General features: G+C 40.7%; 1 protein-coding gene across 1 annotated transcript in view; it reads left to right on the forward strand.

Annotated features, from left to right (window-relative positions):
- Window positions 1-18,749, forward strand: part of SLC44A1 (solute carrier family 44 member 1) — a 109,219-nt gene that overhangs the window by 67,817 nt on the left and 22,653 nt on the right. Inside the window, exons 5-9 of the mRNA XM_014596182.3 lie at window positions 4,809-4,902; window positions 10,287-10,456; window positions 12,372-12,461; window positions 13,684-13,823; window positions 14,839-15,025. Of these exons, the coding sequence (XP_014451668.1) occupies window positions 4,809-4,902; window positions 10,287-10,456; window positions 12,372-12,461; window positions 13,684-13,823; window positions 14,839-15,025 (681 nt within the window). The remainder of the gene's footprint in view (window positions 1-4,808; window positions 4,903-10,286; window positions 10,457-12,371; window positions 12,462-13,683; window positions 13,824-14,838; window positions 15,026-18,749) is intronic.

The raw sequence follows: 18,749 nt of genomic DNA on the forward strand, positions 1-18,749 counted from the left end.
TAGAATAGTACTGTTGGGGACAGTTCTATCCTACAGTGGAGTATTTTACTGCACTGAAACACGTAGATGGTAATAGGAGCTGATTGGGGCACCAGGGTGCTAAAGTGTGGGGACTGCCTGTTGCCTACCCTCATGCTTTAGCACCCTTGTATCCTAGCCAACCCCTCTGCCACTTAAGTAGTTGTCCTCTGGCTGATAGCTTCTTCTAATTTGTCCCCACCTGGCAAGGGCAACAGCAAGTGGGATTGCTCAGCAGTGGATCCACTGGCTCTGCTCTTCCTCCTCAGCCAACTTCGTTTGTGATCTGCATGTGTGTGTAGGGTTCGGACCACCTGGTCTGTGATTTCAAAACCTCATTCTGTCTCCCTTCTGCTGGACCTCTGTGGCCACAGGGGGACACGATTGGGCTGTGAAGTTATGAGAACAAGGGACTGGCCTTATTACATACAAATATTTTATAGATTATTGCTTAAAAATCTTCTGAGCTGGGTGACATCTTTTATTGGACCAGCTGCATAGTTGAAATAAACTTAGACAAACTTCAAACTATCACAGTGCCATTCTTTGGGTCTCTGGGAGACAAGCAGAGACTAGAGTTCTAGTGTAGCAGAAAGCCCTCTTTTCCTCTAATGTAGCAGAAAGCCCCCTTTTCCTCTTGCCTGCATTTGCTCTCCCCTCTTTGGATATGTTTCTCTTTTTCTACCTTTTCTTCCTTCCTCTCTCTTTCACTTTAAGATAAGGAATTGTATTTTAAAATTTGGATGTGTGCATTTTGTATCTCCTCTTGTAGTTTGGTATTTTTATCTATTTGTGTGCCATGGCATTTGTAGCTTATATTTTATACTCCTCACCTTTCAACTTTCAACTAAATGTTTTAGTAAGTTATACATTGTAACATTGTTAACAAAGGCAGGAATCAAACTTCCCTTCCCTGTATCAGGCTGGCCTCTGAAAGAGTGAGTGAATCAGTGATTGAATGTGTAACATGGAAGCAGGCAGCAACTATCACCTGGAAGCTGAACTCAATAGAAGACAGTGTAACAACCAGGAAATCTCTATACCTCACTAATCAAGGGCTAGAAGCCCTGGCCTGACTTAATCAACACCAGAGACCAACTTTTGGGCTGAATATCTCCAGATCGACCACTCCCAGAGCCCTATTCTAAATTCATCAATGGACTCCCAAACCTGCACGTACATGCGGACGACCCCTGGGGCTGACAGATGCTGTCCAGTAGCCACCGAGGGGGGGGGGGGGGAAGTCCCACGAGGGTCAATGACCCCTGGATTGGGCAAACCAGAAAACTGGGGAGTCACCAAAGTCTGCCAAGGACAGATAAAAGGCAGTGAAAAGTGACCTTCAGTGGCGCCCTCTTGATCTCCAACTCGACCAGACCTGTCCAGCCAGAAGGACCAGCCGGCAACCCCCTTCTGGAAGATAACACCACACTGAAAGAAGCCTCAACGACAGACTCCAGCGCTTGTAGGATAGGTATACCTGACTCTGTAGCCTGCTACTGTGTATGTGTGTGCATGTGTGTGTGTGTGTGGACCAGCCCCAAGGTTTATGATTACAGTGTTTCAATCCGCCTAATAAACTAGAATTTTAAGGATCCCGAGTTGGACATTTGTAACTGTTCAACACTAGTGTCTCTAATTTAGCATGTTTCAGCAGTCATTTGTTATATGTAGTTTTTATCTGGTTCCACCCACGTAATTTTCATGAGGGCATTTGGTGCACTGAATGAGGTTTACTACATTCTGAGATATGAACAGTCCATGGGTCATATGTGTCTGGTTTTATTGTGAGGAATGTTGATTGTTATGGCAGTAGAGATGAGTTGATAGGTCTTGCATTTCTTGCTAAGGCAGGCCTAGGTCCCATTAGGCACCTATTGATCAGGGGGGGTTACTTCTGATGATGAGCTGTGCAAAGTTAGGGGGCTGTTTAAAGGCCAGGAGGGTAGGTGGAGGCGTGGTGGCAATATTCCCCTCAAGGTCTGCTCCTTTTCACATACAGGCTGCAATTCTGATAATTCTTCTTATTGATTCAAGTACGGGATGGTAGGTGACAACCTAGAGTATGTAGCTAGTTGGGGGTTTCTTCTTGTATTGTAGTAGGTTGCTGTAGGCTATTTGGGTCGCTTTCTAAGATATGGTTTATTTTTCTGCTGGAGTGTCCTTTCTGGGTAAAGGCCCTCAGATACTACTGTATCTGTTGCTTTTTGGAGAATATTGTGATACTCATCTCACCAAACTGAAAACTGCCCTTACTCCCTGACCTTGTCCAACCATGCAGTTGGTCCAATCAGGGATACCACCCATAGAAATTTTTGCCTCTCACATATATCCTGGGCCATCATGGCTACATCACGTCAGCACTACCAAACCAAGGCACAATCATTTCTGTAAATGACAGAGCTGGGCATAGAATTACGGAGTCCTGATTCCTAATTTTCTGTCTCGGCTCCCTTACTTTCTTTAGTAACCTGCTAACTGCAAAGATGTTTTTCTTCCTGAAAAGCTTAAGCCACAGAATTCATATTAAAATAACCTGAGGAATCTTAAGTAAGATAGTTCCTATGGGAGAATTTGTGATTTGGAAAAGAGCTAAAGAGTTTCCAGGGATGTGTAATAGGAGGAGAGAGACCAGAAACAGCTAGTAGATAACGAAGTTACCATTAAAAAGGTTAACTCAATTAGCAGAACATCAAGACCATTAAAAAGGAGAGATGATCCTTAACACTGGTGGAGTGAAGAACAAGAGCCATTAAGTCAACTGACTCCCTCAGCTGCCTGAATAGTAATACCACCGCTGCTGCACTGTGGAGGAGGAATTGGAGCAAGATGCTTCCATCCCAGACAGAAAATCTGCCTGGTGACAGTTTTCTGGACACACATTTTGGGATTCAGCTAGTGTTTGAGTTTCCAAGGAAAAGAGTTTTTAGCAGAAAAGAGAAGGGCAACTCGTATGGTCTAGGGCCTGCAGACCAAGCCCTACGAGGAGAGACTAGAGAAACTGGACCTTTTCAGCCTCCGCAAGAGAAGGTTGAGAGGCGACCTTGTGGCTGCCTATAAGTTCATCACGGGGGCACAGAAGGAAATTGGTGAGTATTTATTCACCAAGGCGCCCCCGGGGGTTACAAGAAACAATGGCCACAAGCTAGCAGAGAGCAGATTTAGATTGGACATTAGGAAGAACTTCTTCACAGTTCGAGTGGCCAAGGTCTGGAACGGGCTCCCAAGGGAGGTGGTGCTCTCCCCTACCCTGGGGGTCTTCAAGAGGAGGTTAGATGAGTATCTAGCTGGGGTCATCTAGACCCAGCACTCTTTCCTGCCTATGAAGGGGGTCGGACTTGATGATCTATTGAGGTCCCTTCCGACCCTAACATCTGTGAATCTATGAGTTCTTCAGATCTGGTCCATCTTTCTTGGGGTAACTAATTAATTGACCAAAGGCATGACGACAATTCCTAAATGGTTCAGGGATGTTCTTCAGTGGTGTAACAAGCTGAGCTGGCGCCCAGGGCAGACCCTGCAGAAAAGCATGCAGTTCCCAGAGCTGGGGCCATATGTCTTGCCTTTTTGTACATAGAGGACTCTTGTCTCCAGCAGTAGCAGTCTGGCCCCTATGCCAACGCTAAATGAGAAGTCTAAAAATTCTAAATGCAGCAATTATATGTTGTGCCACACAAACCAGGACTAGACTGTCTTTTTAAGTAAGAAACTTAAGCCTTGTTGGGTTTGATAAAAGGGAGATGTGTAGTAAGCAAAGGCATAATTAGGTTGTAGATCTCTCCACCACAGGTTGGTATTGAGGCCAAGAATTTAGCAGGATTCAAAGAATGAAATATTTATGTAGATAGTAAGAATGCCTGCAACCTCATTAAGTAAGTAATAAGAGAGAGAAACTTTCATGCAGTGGGGCTGAGGGCAGCTATTAGCTCATGGGGGTAGGAAAATACTTTGCTCTAGATGAGCAGGGTATTCTTTTAAAGGGTTTCCTGAACCTTCCCCTGGTGTTTTTGCACATAAGGGATAGACGTGGAGTTAGGCAGCACACTGCTCTGATCTGGTATAGCAGTTGTATTCCCAGAAAGCTCTGGTCATATTGTTCCTTCTCACAGCTGCAAGTTAATGGGAGATGCCTCTGTCTGTTGCAGAGCTGTTACACCCAGTTGGTATTGGATAAACAGTTTAAAAATAGCTTATGCATGATTTGAGCTTGGTTGATTTGGTCCTGTCATTTACTGTCCAGTGTGTGGAGAGCAGTTGGGTATTTGTAGTGTGATGGGATAAACACACAAGGGAACTTGCTTATTTCAGTCTTCAGTGAAGTGTTTGACTTCAGTAGTTCTCTCCCTCTGTGGTGCATGTGGTTTTTCTTTTGAAAAAACAATGAGTATTTTCTTTTCATCATGGATATAGTTTCATGCATTTTGATGCATGAAGAATGATCAAAGAAAGGCTAGGGGGAGGAGCAATTAACTTTAGAGAGTCTAGCACTTTATTGTAAACTAGACGGTGAATTTAAGCAATTTTTGTTGGATAATTGAAGGTAGTAGGACAAAGACCCAAGCATAGATGCAAGGTACCAGTCTGCTACACTATGAAATGCAATGGGCTTGATTTGACATCTTCTTACCCAATTTCAACTCTGCTGCAACACTGTAGGGTCAGTGGAGTTAGTGTTCCAAAACAAGTGGAATAGAAGGCGAATCACAGCCAGTGTCTGTTTTTAATGCAGTTGGCTGAGAAGACAAATATTAGATATTCCAACCAGTAACTTTTTTTTTTTCTACCAACAGGATCAACTTTATGTAGCTATGGCCTACAGCCATCTGAGTACACTACAGATCCCAAAGCCTCTGAGTTGTGTCCTAAGCTCCCAGTTCCAGAGAGGTAAATTTAACTACTTTACACTAATTGCTTGCATTTTATTTCTTTTTCTTTTTTTTATATTTTAACAGCTTAATTTAACTCATAAAGAATAGTGTCACTTGCACCTGTTACTTTAACAAGTTACTTCTTTTAGTACAAAGGTCACTTTCAAAAAGACACTATCAATACTTTTTTTTTTTTTAAATCTCTTGCTTAGCAGTGTGACTAGAGTTGAAACCTTAACAATTTTATTTGCTTTTTGGCATTGGTGTTGTGCTGTGTGTCAGATTGTTTGTTACCCTTCACCCAAGACCTGGCTATAATTTAGTGATTCTGTTTGAACCCAATTCATAAAGTATTTTGAGTTCTTTAAGGATGAGAAGTGATATGTGCCAAAAATGACAACTTTGCCATCTATAAGATTTAGTTTACATTTTATTCAGCCAGTGAGACTGGTTTGTTTCACTTCCTGATTCTATATATTGTCAGAGTATTCAATTCTAGATAAAATACCTGAAAGAGAAGAGAACTAGAAAAAAACTGAGATAATCCTGTTTGCCCATTACTGCTGTATTTTCTCACATACATTATACTCCAGAATATAATATACAGCTTGCTTATGAGAGGCAGAATGAAGGAGGGGAAAAAGATTGTTCCAGAGTTATGGCTACACAGAGCAGGGACAAAACCTAATCTTTAGCTAATTCACCCTCCCTTTCCTGTATAATTAAAGTTGAGACCATATCTGCTGCTGAAGACTGGTCTCCATGGGCAGATCTATGACTTGGAAAAGATCTAAAGACTTTCCAGGGAGGTATAATAGGAGGAAAGAGACCAGAAACAGCTAGTAGATAGCAAAGCTGCCATTAAAAATGTTAGCTTGATTAGTGGGACATCAAGACCGTTATAAAGGAGAGATGATCCTTAACAGCTGTGAAGTGAAGAACAAGAACTAGCTGAATAGTAATACCACAGTTGCTGCACTGTGGAGGATGAATTAAAGCAAGATGCTTCTATCCCAGACAGAAAATCAGCTGACCCACTTAATACACAGACCCCTGGGGACTATTTTTTGGAGAAAATTTTCTGCCGTATGTTAGAAAATATGTTATGCTTTGTAAACAGGGTACTCTAGCATTAGTGCTTAAAATTTCAGCTAAAAGCCATCCTATCTAATTATATTTATTAAATATATGGTGGAAGGGACCTCACAAAATTATCTAGTTCAGCCCCCTAATTTCATAGGAATTGTATCAAATGAGAGTCTTGGCTTTGTGGAAATTTGTCATCCAGCAAAGAAGTACTTAATGTTTCCAAATAAAGCCAGTTTCCAGTTATTTTGTAATGTGAGGCTCTTTCAGGGCCCAGTCTCGCAAAGATGATTACAGATAGTTGCACTGATTTGAGTTAATACTACTCCCATGCTTTTACAAGATTGGGTTTCCCATGTGTATTTAGCTGAAAGTTGCAGGGGCGTGACGCACCAGATGCTTGTTACCAAACTTAGTTTTATCTAATCAATAGATCCCAGTTGCATTATGTTTCTTCAGGATCACGTCCTAAACTTTCTTCATATATGTTTATAAAGGAAAAAACTGAAAAAGTCCTGGATAGGTTATGTTGCATAAATTTTGGTTCTAGAAACTAGTTTTGTGTTTTGCTTACTTAAGCAGCATATCCACATTTCTTACTTTTTAAAAAAAAGTTGATGCTCATGATAAGCTGCAACTAGAATATTGACAGTAATATTTTTTACATGCAGATCAGTATTTGCTACCGCTGAGCTTAACTATACCAGGTGCCCTACGACAATAAATAAAAATTGCAGTGTCAGAATGCATACTAAAAAGAGCTTGTCAGACTTAACATTTGCCAGAATTTAATGTTCTTTTCTATCCATACTTTCCTGTGTCATTCAGTTTGATTGGATTTAGTTAAATAAGAAAGTAGGCAGATGGAATATTGTGTCATGTCATTTTATAATAATGTGCAAATTGCTGACAAAAAAGTGTTGTTGAAAGAGCTATAACATTAGTGAAGGATTTTTTTTTATTTTATGCTAATAAATTAAAATAAAATGAAAGCATATGCTGAACTCTGACTCATCTACAGAGGACAGGGGGGGAAAACGCCCAGTATTCGACTTGAAATAACTTTGTTGTGTTAAGTATTGTTCTAATTAAGTTCTCTGAGTGAATTAGTGCATTTTGGAGGAAAAATGATCTGGGAGGTGGACTAATAAAATAGGGTCTGCAGGAAGAGGAATGTTGGGGTGGAAAACAATCTGGTGTTTGCTTCCCCAAAACAGACCCTCAGCTTGTGTAAACTCCCTTATAACTCCACTGATGTCAGTGGAGCTATGAGGTTAACACCACTGAAGACACCCCTGTAGGTTCTTCTCATTTTGTGTGTTGGGAAGTTAGGGGTTCCTCAGGCCCTGCAATACAAACCTACAGACACTGAGGGACTGTGACACTTCATCTCCCTGTCTATCTTCTGGCCCCCAGTAGTTTGTGCCCGAAAGCTTGCAATTAAAGATTTTTTTTTGCAAAAATCGTGTTGGTCTGATAAAAGATATCATCTCTACCATGAGCCCAGATTGCTTTTTCCTCTAGAGCAATACAGCTGCCCCCAGTAGTGCACTTGGCAATTACCAGATCCAGCAGCTGCTTCTCCCAAACTCTCTCCCTCTCGCTAGAGAGTAGTTTTACTGTCTTGGGCTTTTTGGATTATAGAATACTAGACAAACCTAATCAGCTTTCCCCACCTGTTTCAGCGAGTCCAGCTCTGCACAGTTGTGGTAGAAGGGCTTCCATGGAGTTGAGGAGAAAATAAGAGCAGGCTGCAGAGACAAATTTCTTCCTATTTGGCCCAGGCTCCCCTACATACATGAGCATATGAGGGATAATGGGGAACCCAAGGACTTCAGATCACCCCTTTTTGAGCCCCTCTTCACAAAGAACTGCTCTCTTAATTGTTTCTTAAGTTTTGTGTAGTTTAATGAGGCCCTAACTGTAATTGTAATGTATCTGTCATGTATTTTTGCTCTTATTTATTCAACATCATCCTCTAATGTAATGTGTTCTGCTGATGCTGATTAAGCAGCAGATTATTCTTAGATGCTAATAATTCCTTTTAGGCATGTAATGTCTCAAGGTGTAATCAAGAGGCCATATAAAATGGCTAAGGTCAGTCTGAATAGATTGATTATTTCATTTTTTATTAAACAAGGTACATCACACATTCAGTGAGTCAGAACCACTGAAATAACAGCAGATCTCGCATGGTGGATTCTCAAGAGTCTCATTTATTCAAGAAAGCTTGTAGTAAATACTAACCTCATTTTTATTAATTATAACCATGTTATAATTTAACTTTTACATATACAAGCAGGTAACTTAAATATGTAGTTTAATTGTTCAGCAAGTGGACTTTTCATTGATAAAATAGAAGTGCCTGTGAAAAAGGCAAAAAGTAGCTGTTTCTCTTCCAGAACATATTTTGGGCTGAAATACTTCTAATGCTAACTATTTCTATTGATTTTTTTTTTTTCTCCAACATGGAAATCTTTTAAAAAGGCGTGGAAAAAATTGAGTTCCCCGAAATGTTTTAAGAAACTAAATTGAACCATGTCAGAATGATGGTGCTGTTTTTAAGTGAAAGTCTGTGAAACTTTGTTAGCTTTCTGTAAAAAAAAAAAAAAAATACAGCACTGACATGAATTAAAAGTTAAATGCAAACAAAACACTCTAATGTCAAGGTTTTCAAATTTCATTGCATATATTTAGCACAGATCTGCACTGTACCAATACAGTGCAAAATTGCCTCTATGTTATGAAAAGGTTGAGAGAATATATGGTCTGTCTTCTAGCTAGGGAAGCTATTACTATGGGTTTAATTTGATTTTTAACAGCTCTGACTAAATACATTGTTATTTTGCTATGCTTAACTGCTATCTTCACCCATAACTGGAGGCAGAGTATCAATATGGGCATCTGTGAATGTATTTACTTAGGACAGAAAACTTAAGACCATGTCATTTAGAATTGTCTGTCAGTTTCACAAAAGCCTGGGATCTATTAATTATCCAGTTATGGAGGGTGATCATAATTTCCTTCCAATTCTGTACTGCATAATTAGACAATCATGGTTGTTAGTATGCCATCCCCTCCTCCCCTAAATAATGCATAGAAGGATATGCCTAAGGCAGCTGAATCTCTTGCTGCACACTGAAGTGAGGTTTAGAATTTTGGAAAAACTCACAATTAAAAAATAAAAGGTATCTTGGTACAAGAAATCTCTGGCTTGAAGATGTTTACTAAAATTGGCAAACCCCAAAGGAATTGCATCCCCTGCTGATGCACTTGACTGAAATCTTGCAAATAAGAAAGTAAAAACTAATGGAGAAGAAGAAAAGAATCTAATGGTTAAAGGAAAATTGCAGTTTAATATTAAGGATATATTTTGTTCATTCGATCTTATATTGCTAATAAAAAGTATCTTAAGTAAAGTAGAAAAGAATAATTAAAACAGAAAATAGGCCACCTTGACAGCTGGATGTAGTTTATGGCACATGGAATGCAGCTTCTCCCTAGGAAAGCATCACCTACGAATGTTGAAGCTTCTGCTCTCTTGTATTACTGTGTGGTGGATTGCATACCTGGGTCTGTTTTAGTGAGATGAGAAGTATAATACAAAACCTCTGTGCCAAGGGAGAGATGATTCCAATGCCATTCAGGGCAAAAGGGAGATAATGAAACATTACAGGCAACTTCAAATATGTGATTTATTGATTTATTGATTTATTTATTTATTTATTTATTAATAAAAAGGAATGTAATAGTAAACTATTTAGCTAAGGCTATGTAAGTAATCATTATCATAGTAATCTCCAAAACAAGTATAGCATGGGGGAAAAATAAAAAATTAATCATTATTGTTTGGCAACTGTGGTAAGTGATGCTGTGCTCTAGTGTAAAGTATATTTTTGCATTATTCATTCTTGAGTTACTTCTGCAACAACTGTAGGTCAGTGCTCCATTCGAAAGGCAGTGAAGGGCATTGTTTGATCTGCTTTACCATATGTCACTTGAATGACAGATACTTAAGTTGAAATAGGAACATAGATTTTTTTTGTGGGTTTTTTGAGGGTGGGTGGATAACATCATGTTGGAATATATGCACTCCATCCTCTTTTCAAAGGTACTTGTAATAACTGCATCACTCCCCATTATGACCATCCTCATTTTATGCAACACCTCAACATTAATCTCTCAGTACCTGGTCATGATTGCTATGAGGGTGGAGTGCATTGCATCAAATCACCTTTCATTTGTGAGTTGATGTGGCATTTATATTAAGTAGGAGTAATTTTTTTTCTGATTTTTTTTTTCTTGTGTCACCAGTGCACCTATTCCATTCTTCCATCGCTGTGCTCCTGTGAACATTTCCTGCTATGCCAAGTTTGCAGAGGCCCTGATCACCTTTGTCAGTGACAGTAGTGTCTTACACAGGCTGATTAGTGGAGTTATGACCAGCAAAGAGATTATAATGGGACTTTGCTTGTTATCACTAGGTAATTGTTTTTTCATTATTAGATATTTCATAGTACTGCATTTAGGAGACTGTTAACATCCTTTAGCCACAATATGAGCATAAAACACATACAATAACAAGCCCTCAGAAAACTGTTTTTTTTAATGTTTTGGGGTTTTTTTACTCAACAGCTGAATAACTGTTTCAAAAGTAGTACATGAAGTTGTGGTACCCTCCCCCTGTTTGATGTGGAGAGCACAGGGGTTTGGAACAACCTTCAGTGTGCTATTGCCCACAGTATTTAAGTACACCACAGTGGGGGGGTAGGGTCCTGTTTTATAGTGTCCCCTCCCTCTGTAATCCATTCTTTGTCTAACCCTCTCTTAAAAAACCCTATGAAAAAAGAGAGTTTGACAGAGTGAGTAGGCAGTACATGGTCTTATAGCTTCATAAACTTGGGATTTAGGTTTTTTCAATGTGCTTTGTTTAGCTTGCTGGGCTGTGTGTGGGGATTTTCAAAGGAGTCTTAGCAAGTGAGGTGTCCAGTTCATATTGGTTTAGCTTGGAGATAAGTACAAAAATCCCTTAGTCTCCTTTGAAAATCCCAGCCTTGACTGAGTAGTAGGGAATCTCCAGTGACATATATATGTCACTTTTATATATGTACTGCTAGGAAATTTCCAATTCTTACCCCTTCTTTCTCATTCATGACACTAATATTGCACCAAAGTGAAGTGATATTTTAAACAATCCCTGTACATTAATATTAAATGGTCTGCAACCAAATATATTGCATTCTTGATCAGCTGATTTTTATAGTGTTGCACCCTTTATCTAAAAAGAAATATCTTACTGTTTGCCATCTGTCCAAACAGTGTGTGGTTAGAAAAAAAAGTACAGTTCTGACATTATGACTGACTACAGGGTGCCACAAAGGCTTTACCAGCAAGAAAGAACTGTCTCTAGCCAGTATGTCTCTACAGGCAAGAAAGAGAGAATACCAGATGTCAATTTAAAAAAAACCCACAAAATCACTTCTTAGCATTAACTGCAAAGAAACTCACTGAACTGGTTGTTCCATTGTACTGAGTGGTAAAATTGAGAGAGTTTTTTGTTTTGTTTTGTTTTTTTAAAGTCGGCTATATTAGCAGAGCTTTTGTTAGAGTACCAGATTTTGTTTTATAGATATACTGCAGAATTTTACATAAAATTACTTTGGCCACTTTTAAGTTAAATAAGGATGGAAATATGATTGCTTTAGTATCTTTTTATTCTCTAATAATTTAAAAAAAAATAAAATGAGAGTGTTTAGAATGTTTAATTCGTGAAGCAGACCCCAATGACTTTCACTTAGAGATGTCATCTGTACACATACATGTTAATCCATGAAATTTAAGGAGGACTTTTTAGCAGGCTGTGCCCACAGGGTATACAACTGTATCAGTAAAACTCACTAAAGTACCTCCTTTGAAAGCAAATATAGCACAACATAGTAATTTTTTCCTTGTCGCTAACATGACATCTTAATACACATACTTGTCATAATATCTGCACTTGTTTGGCATGTGTGTTTGCATGCGTATTCTGCTCCACTGTTGAGGAGTTGTACAATGATTTCCCAACTCTTTATGTTAAACTCACAGTCTTGTCATGTCCTGTTCTCTCCCTATGTGTGACTACATCTATGTGTGTATGCATTATGTTTTGTATGTAATGCACTGTTGTAAAAGCGCACATGCTCTTTTTTATTTAATTGGCAAGTGGAAAAAACAGGAGTGTAGAAGCTAGCTGATGTATAGCTTTGTAATGAGTTAGTAAAGTTTGGACATAAATATTTCCTTTAAAAATACATTGGAGTGCAGTTAGTTGAACTTTTTACTTCTTCCCCAGGAAAAGCTTGTTTTCATGGGTCTTCCTGTTTGAAATAATTACTCTGCTTTTTTTTTTCCCTTCAGTGCTGTCCATGATTTTGATGGTCATAATCAGGTACATTTCAAGAGTACTTGTTTGGATCTTAACAATTCTTGTCATTCTGGGATCACTTGGTAAGTATTGTTGGTATCCTTGTTTGTGAGAACCAAGTTCTAGTAGAGTGGATGAATTGTGATGTGACAGCCATAATTTTACATAGCACCTGTATATTTCATGATGTAGCAAATTTAGAAGAATTTCAGTATATCAGTAAAAATATCTTCAAAATACTTAGCTCTTTTGATCATTGGTGATGGATGTGATCAGAAAGGAGACAGTAAAACTAGATTCTTGAGTTGTATGCTATTCAGAAATTTCATAACTGATGATTTTTGAAAGAACAAAATAATCTGTCCCACTCTCACCTATTCTTTATATACTGGGAAGTCATGCAGTGTATGCACACCAAATAAAGTGTCATGTGTGAAACGTACAGTTCGGTTTGTATTAGATGGTTGTTTTCAAGTCGATAAGAGTTGTGCTGGTGGCTTTCCTGGGTTCAGAATTTCACCGTGGAAGCTGATTTTGATATGTCACTTCCCTCTCTTCACCGTGTCTTCATTTTGGTCTTTCATTTTTTAGTTTTGTTTTCTATCTCAAGTGAGCCATTCTAGCTCCTTCTCTGTCAGTACTGCATTTCCAATTTCCAAATCGGTTCTTCTTGAGGTAGAGGCACATCTGCAGTTGAGCTAAGCTACTATTTCTGGCATTGTGGATTTACTCCCTTTCTCTGCTGTCAGTTGTTCCCTTTCCTCTTTCCTTGGTGTCAGTTGTCTCTTGAGAGGTGTTTGCCCTTTCACTTACTGCTATTTCTTTATTCCTCTTGTGTCTCTTTAAGCCTCCTTCACTCAATTCTTACACCTGCTTTCTTCCTAATTCCCCCCCACCCCCTTATCACACCACGAAATCTCTTCCTACTGTCCTTCCCTTCTCCCTTTTTTTCTCTAGTCCTGCAGATGGCAGCAGTATCTGGTTTTGCCAGACCTCACACATTCAGTGCCCTCCTCTGTTCTTCTTAAACCACATGAAATAGAGTACTGATCCAAGGCACCACAAGGACCTAAATAGACTTAGCAGGGGCTTGCACAGGCCAGGAAAAGTTCTTATGCAACTAGGAGGCAGATTGGAAGCCCAACACCACTCCAGCCTCCAAAATGTTTCCTCACGAAGTAACTTCAGTGGACACGAGTATTTTCTATCAAGCTGGACTCAAAATAAAAACTGGATTTATCTTGATTTCAGCTTTTGTGTGTGCACATCACATATCCTGTTGTCCCTTTTTGCTTTGAAATATAGGTGGCACAGGCGTACTCTGGTGGCTGTATGCTCAGCAAAAAACATCCATCAGTGAAACCCTCACAGCTGATGAGCTTCAAATAGCTAAAGACAATCTTCAGGCTCTCCTGGTCTATGCCATTTCAGCTACGGTCTTCACAGTAAGTGCTTTGTTAACAACTAAAGTGTACAAAGTATTGCCTCTTGCTATTATTTTTCAGATGCCTTGCATTATGTGCATGAAGCATGAAAAATACCTCTGAATCAACATCCTTTTCTGTTGCATGCTTTCTACCAGTACGCTCTTCTGGAAGACCTATTTTTTTTTGGTGTCAGGAGGGAGAGAGTATTGTAGGGCCTGAACCTGCAGCTGCTCGGGATCATTCTCAGAGGCCAAATAGGACTTCCAAGCATAGAGCAGCTGCCATATGGGACCCTGAATCTGTATGTTTACTTTCATTTGGAAGATTTTCACTAAAGGAACTTAATGGAGATGATACTTCTTTGCTTGAGTTTAGTTGATTAGAATTCTTCAGGGCCTGCATGCACCGTAACTATACCTGCTTAAAGACTCTTGTTTACTGTTTATTTCATGAAATTGTTTGCTGCTCTGTTCCCATCCACATCCTTCTAGTAACATCACAATCATTTGATATTGATGTTTTTGATATTGAGCTTACCTCATCTCAGAATGCTGCACAAATATATGGTTAAAATAACAATCCTAACAAGTCTAGTGGGAAATACCTGTGCAGCTGTTGAACGCAGCATATGCTCCACAACATGGTATCAGTTGTTAATAAACTTACCTCAGAAGTCCATTAGGTTCAATATAAAAAGATAGGGTAAATGGTGACATTAGTTACATTTTTGTGATTTTTGTCTGGGATTGCATGGTTTAATTGAACAGAGTTTGGTTTGGAGTTTTGTTCAATTTGAAAAGCGGTTAAAAGGTCAATAATTTTTAAACATACGATCTGTATTGTACTTAATTTACCTCCTAATTCGAATGATAAAAGATTTTAAATTTTGGTCTCATTGGCTGGTAGTTAGGATGGCAAATTATGCTGTGCTGGAAGTTGATTGTTTTCTGTTTGAGGATCCTGCATCAGTCACTAGCAGATGGGCTATTTTTTTTGTCACCTGACATGTCAAATAGAAACTTCTTTCCCCCAGGTTATCCTGTTCTTGATAATGATAGTCATGCGCAAGCGAGTAGCTCTCACCATTGCCTTGTTCCACGTGGCTGGCAAGGTCTTCATCCACCTGCCGCTGCTAGTCTTCCAGCCGTTCTGGACTTTCCTTGCACTCATCCTGTTTTGGGCCTACTGGATCATGGTCCTGCTGTTCCTTGGCACTACAGGTATGTGAACATTGCTCGTTTCAAGTAGACTTTACTATCTTCTTGCAGGGCTTCAGGTATTAGTAGTTAAAACTGGGGGGCAAACCTACAAGAAGAATCTTGGTGAGCTCCTATGTGATTGTGCTCCATGCTGTAGTGACTTCAGTGATTTTACTGGGTACTGTAATCCTAATGGATATCATAAGTGTGTCTGTGTGCCTAAATTGATCCTAGGGGTGAAGACATTGCTTCATGACCTATGTGGGGCCTTCTGCCATTATTTTACCCCTTTGATGCAAGAAGGGCTAGCAAACAGGAAACAGGGCAAGCAGTTTGTAGGCAGCTCGCTGGTCAGTTTGCAGGCCAGTTGCATGTCCCTGTCCCTCCCTTTGAGGGGAGAGCCTTTCAGCTTGGTGTGAGGAAGGAGGGAAAAAGGAACGCATTGGGGCCAAGCAACAGTAAACAGGCCAGCTTTCAGGTGAGTTTGCTAAGAAAGGTGGGCTTAGAAGAAGGGCAGTAAGAGAGAGGAGGCAGATTAAGAGACTCAGGGAAATGGCTGGAGGCTGTTGGAGTGCCAGAACCACAGCCACTACTTCTTCTTGCACCTGTGAGGTTTCTATCCAGACAGAACCATGCATCATCAAGGCTTCCACTGAGGTCCAGGTTTGGCACTATGGGGACTGCAGCTTGCAGGTTCCTTCCAGTGATAGCTAGGTTGGCAGGGTGCCTGTGATGTGAGTGGTGCCTCCTGGTGGTCTCTCTCAGGAAACAGGCAAGAGAGCTACAGGAAGAGGTGATGAGGCTCTGGAGCATCCTCCACCATGAGTTCATCGATTTGATGCTGGAAGAGACCTCTGGGACTGTGGGGGAAGAACTGCCAGAGGTAACGCTAGAGAAAGGAGAGGACATGGACTCCCAGGAAGGTGGAAGCTGGAAGCTTGTGACCTCTGGCAGGAAGCAGAAATCTTCATCTCCACCTGCAGCAGTTTGCCTGGAGAATAGATATGGAGCCCTAGAAACAGAGGTTGAGGAGCATGTTCCATTAATGGAGGAGGACAGGCCAGGCCTTCCCAGGGTGGGAAGGATTGAGATGACTGCCACCAAGAAGTGACAGGTGGTGGTGGTTGGAGACTCCTTTCTGCAGGGTACAGAGGGATCCATCTGCCGACCTGACCTGTTGTCTTGAAGTCTGTTGCTTGCCCGGATCCAAGGTGTCACGGAGGGATTACTGAGACTCACCCAGCCCTCTGACTACTACCCCATGCTGCTTATCCATGTGGGCACCAATGATACTGCCATGGGAGATTCTGAGCAGATCAAAAGTGACTATAGGGCTCTGGGTGCCAGTGTGAAGGGGACAGGGTCTCGGGTGGTGTTCTCTTTGATCCTTCCAGTCAAGGGAAAGGGACCGAGTAGGATCGGGGTGCGTCCTGCAGATCAATGCCTGGCCGCACAGGTGGAGTTGCCAGCAGGGCTGGCTTCTTTGACCACAGGATAATGTTCCAAGAATAAGGATTACTAGGAAGAGACAAAATCCACCTGATGGAGAGGGAAGAGCATCTTTGCAGAAAGGCTCACTGACCTAGTAAGAAGGGCTTTAAACTAGGTTCACCGGGGAATGGAGTCCAAAGCCCTGAGGTTAGTGAGGAAGTCGGTGACCTGGAGCAAGTAGAAAGGGGCAACAGGGGAGAGGTGTTCTCATTCTTCCTGAAAAATTGGGGCAATAAACCAGTTACCTCAGGTGTCTGTACACGAATGCATGGAGTCTGGGAAACAAGCAGGAAGAATTGGAAGTCCTCGCACAGTCCCGGAACTATGATGTGATTGGAATAACAGAGACTTGGTGGGAGCTCGCATGATTGGAACACTGTCATGGATGGGTAAAAACTGTTCAGGAAGGACAGGCAAGGAAGAAGAGGAGGAGGAGTTGCACTTTATGTAAAAGAGCCATATGAATGCTCAGAGCTCCGGTATGAAACTGGGGGTAGACTTCTTGAGCATCTCTGGGTTAGGGTCAGAGAAGAGCGCAACAAGGGTGATGTCTCCCATAACATTCTTGCAGGCAAGCTAAGGAAGTACAGGCTGGATGAATGGATTGTAAGGTGGATAGAAAACTGCATCGGGCTCAGAGGGTAGTAATCAATGGCTTAATGTGTAGTTGTTAGTCGGTTTCAGGTGCAGTGCCCCATGGGTCAGTCCTGGGGCCAGTTTTGTTCAATATCTTCATCAACAACCTGGAAGATGGCATGGAGCTCACCCTCAGCAAGTTTGTAGATGACAACAAGCTGAGGGGAGTAGTAAATATGCTTGTAGGGCTAGGATTCAGAGAGACAAATTGGGGGATTGGGCCAAAAAAAATCTCATGCAGTTCAACAAGGACAAGTGCAAAGTCCTGCACTTAGGACAAAACAATCCCATGCACCAGTACAGGCTGGGGACCTACTGGCTAAGCAGCAGCTCTGCAGAAAAGGACCTGGGGGTTACAGTGGGCAATAAGTTGAATATAGCCAACACTGTGCCCTTGTTGCCAAGATGACTGACAGCATACTGGGACATTGGCAGGAGTGTTGCCAGAAGCTCAAGGGAAGTGATTATTCGCATCTATTCAGCACTGGTGAGGCCACATCTGGAGTACTGTGTCCAGTTTTGGGCACCTAGCAGACGATGGTAGTGAACTGACCCCTTGCTTTGTAGCACTCGAGGATTCCTCTCCTCCCCGTGCCAGGAGAATACTCAGCTGTCACTTCAGTGCAGCTTCAAGACCAGACTGAATTTCCTTTTGGTTATGCTTATGTCCTTGAATTCTTATGTTATTGGTTGCCTCATGGGTTTCCAAACTTGTAAAACACCAGAAAAGCACATCAAGGAATCATTTAAGTTTAAAATTAAAACAGGCAGGGAATGGAGAATAGCATTATGTTTTTATATTAGGTTATTTGGACTTCCTCATAAAGTAGCCTTTTAAATGATGTGCAGATTTTAGAGAGGGGATGATTGGAAATATTCCAAATTTGGCCTTTCATTCTCTTATTACTTTATCATTGTCTTGGGAAGGACCTGAGATCAGCATCAATGCAAGTGCTGCTTTCCCTTTCTCTTGGCACATATTTGCTGTTTGGAACCTATTTGTATTCAGCTTTGCTGCAGTTGTTACCAGCAAACAGTTTCTTGCAGGGCCCGATGTACCATCAGCAGACTGACAAAGTGCAGCCAAATGCAGTGTAAACAAACAAGCAATGGAGAGATGCATTATTCCTGTGATTCCTTTCTGTTACAATGATCCTTGGGGTTAGGTATAAAAATAGTATGCATATGCGAATGTCATCTTTAGGCTGATGATATTCTTTTTAAGATTTCTGCAGAAATCTTAAAGTAGCTTCTCTGCATAGACTGTATTCCTTCAGATATATAGGGTGCACTGTTTAGAATCTTATTTGATATGAAGGCCCCTTGGAAAAAAAAATTCAAGTAAATACAGAAGCCCTGTATGTACCAAATAAGTTGTATTCTTGTAAGTGTACTCTTCATTTGATTTTTCATTTTTTTGGAAATTGTGAGTTTGAAAATTTGAGTTCATCCTATGTTTGAAGGATTTTGGTATGCTGAATGATATGGTGTCTGTTTAAGAAGAAAAAAAGACTAGAAAATACTGCATGCAGTATATAGGAACACAGCAAAATTCATGGAAATAATATATATATGCAGTGTGAGCTCTTCTTTTACTCTAGGCCCATAACTTTGTAGT

Source organism: Alligator mississippiensis, chromosome 3 (genome assembly GCF_030867095.1).
Source record: "Alligator mississippiensis isolate rAllMis1 chromosome 3, rAllMis1, whole genome shotgun sequence".
Classification (NCBI taxonomy): Eukaryota; Metazoa; Chordata; order Crocodylia; family Alligatoridae; genus Alligator; species Alligator mississippiensis.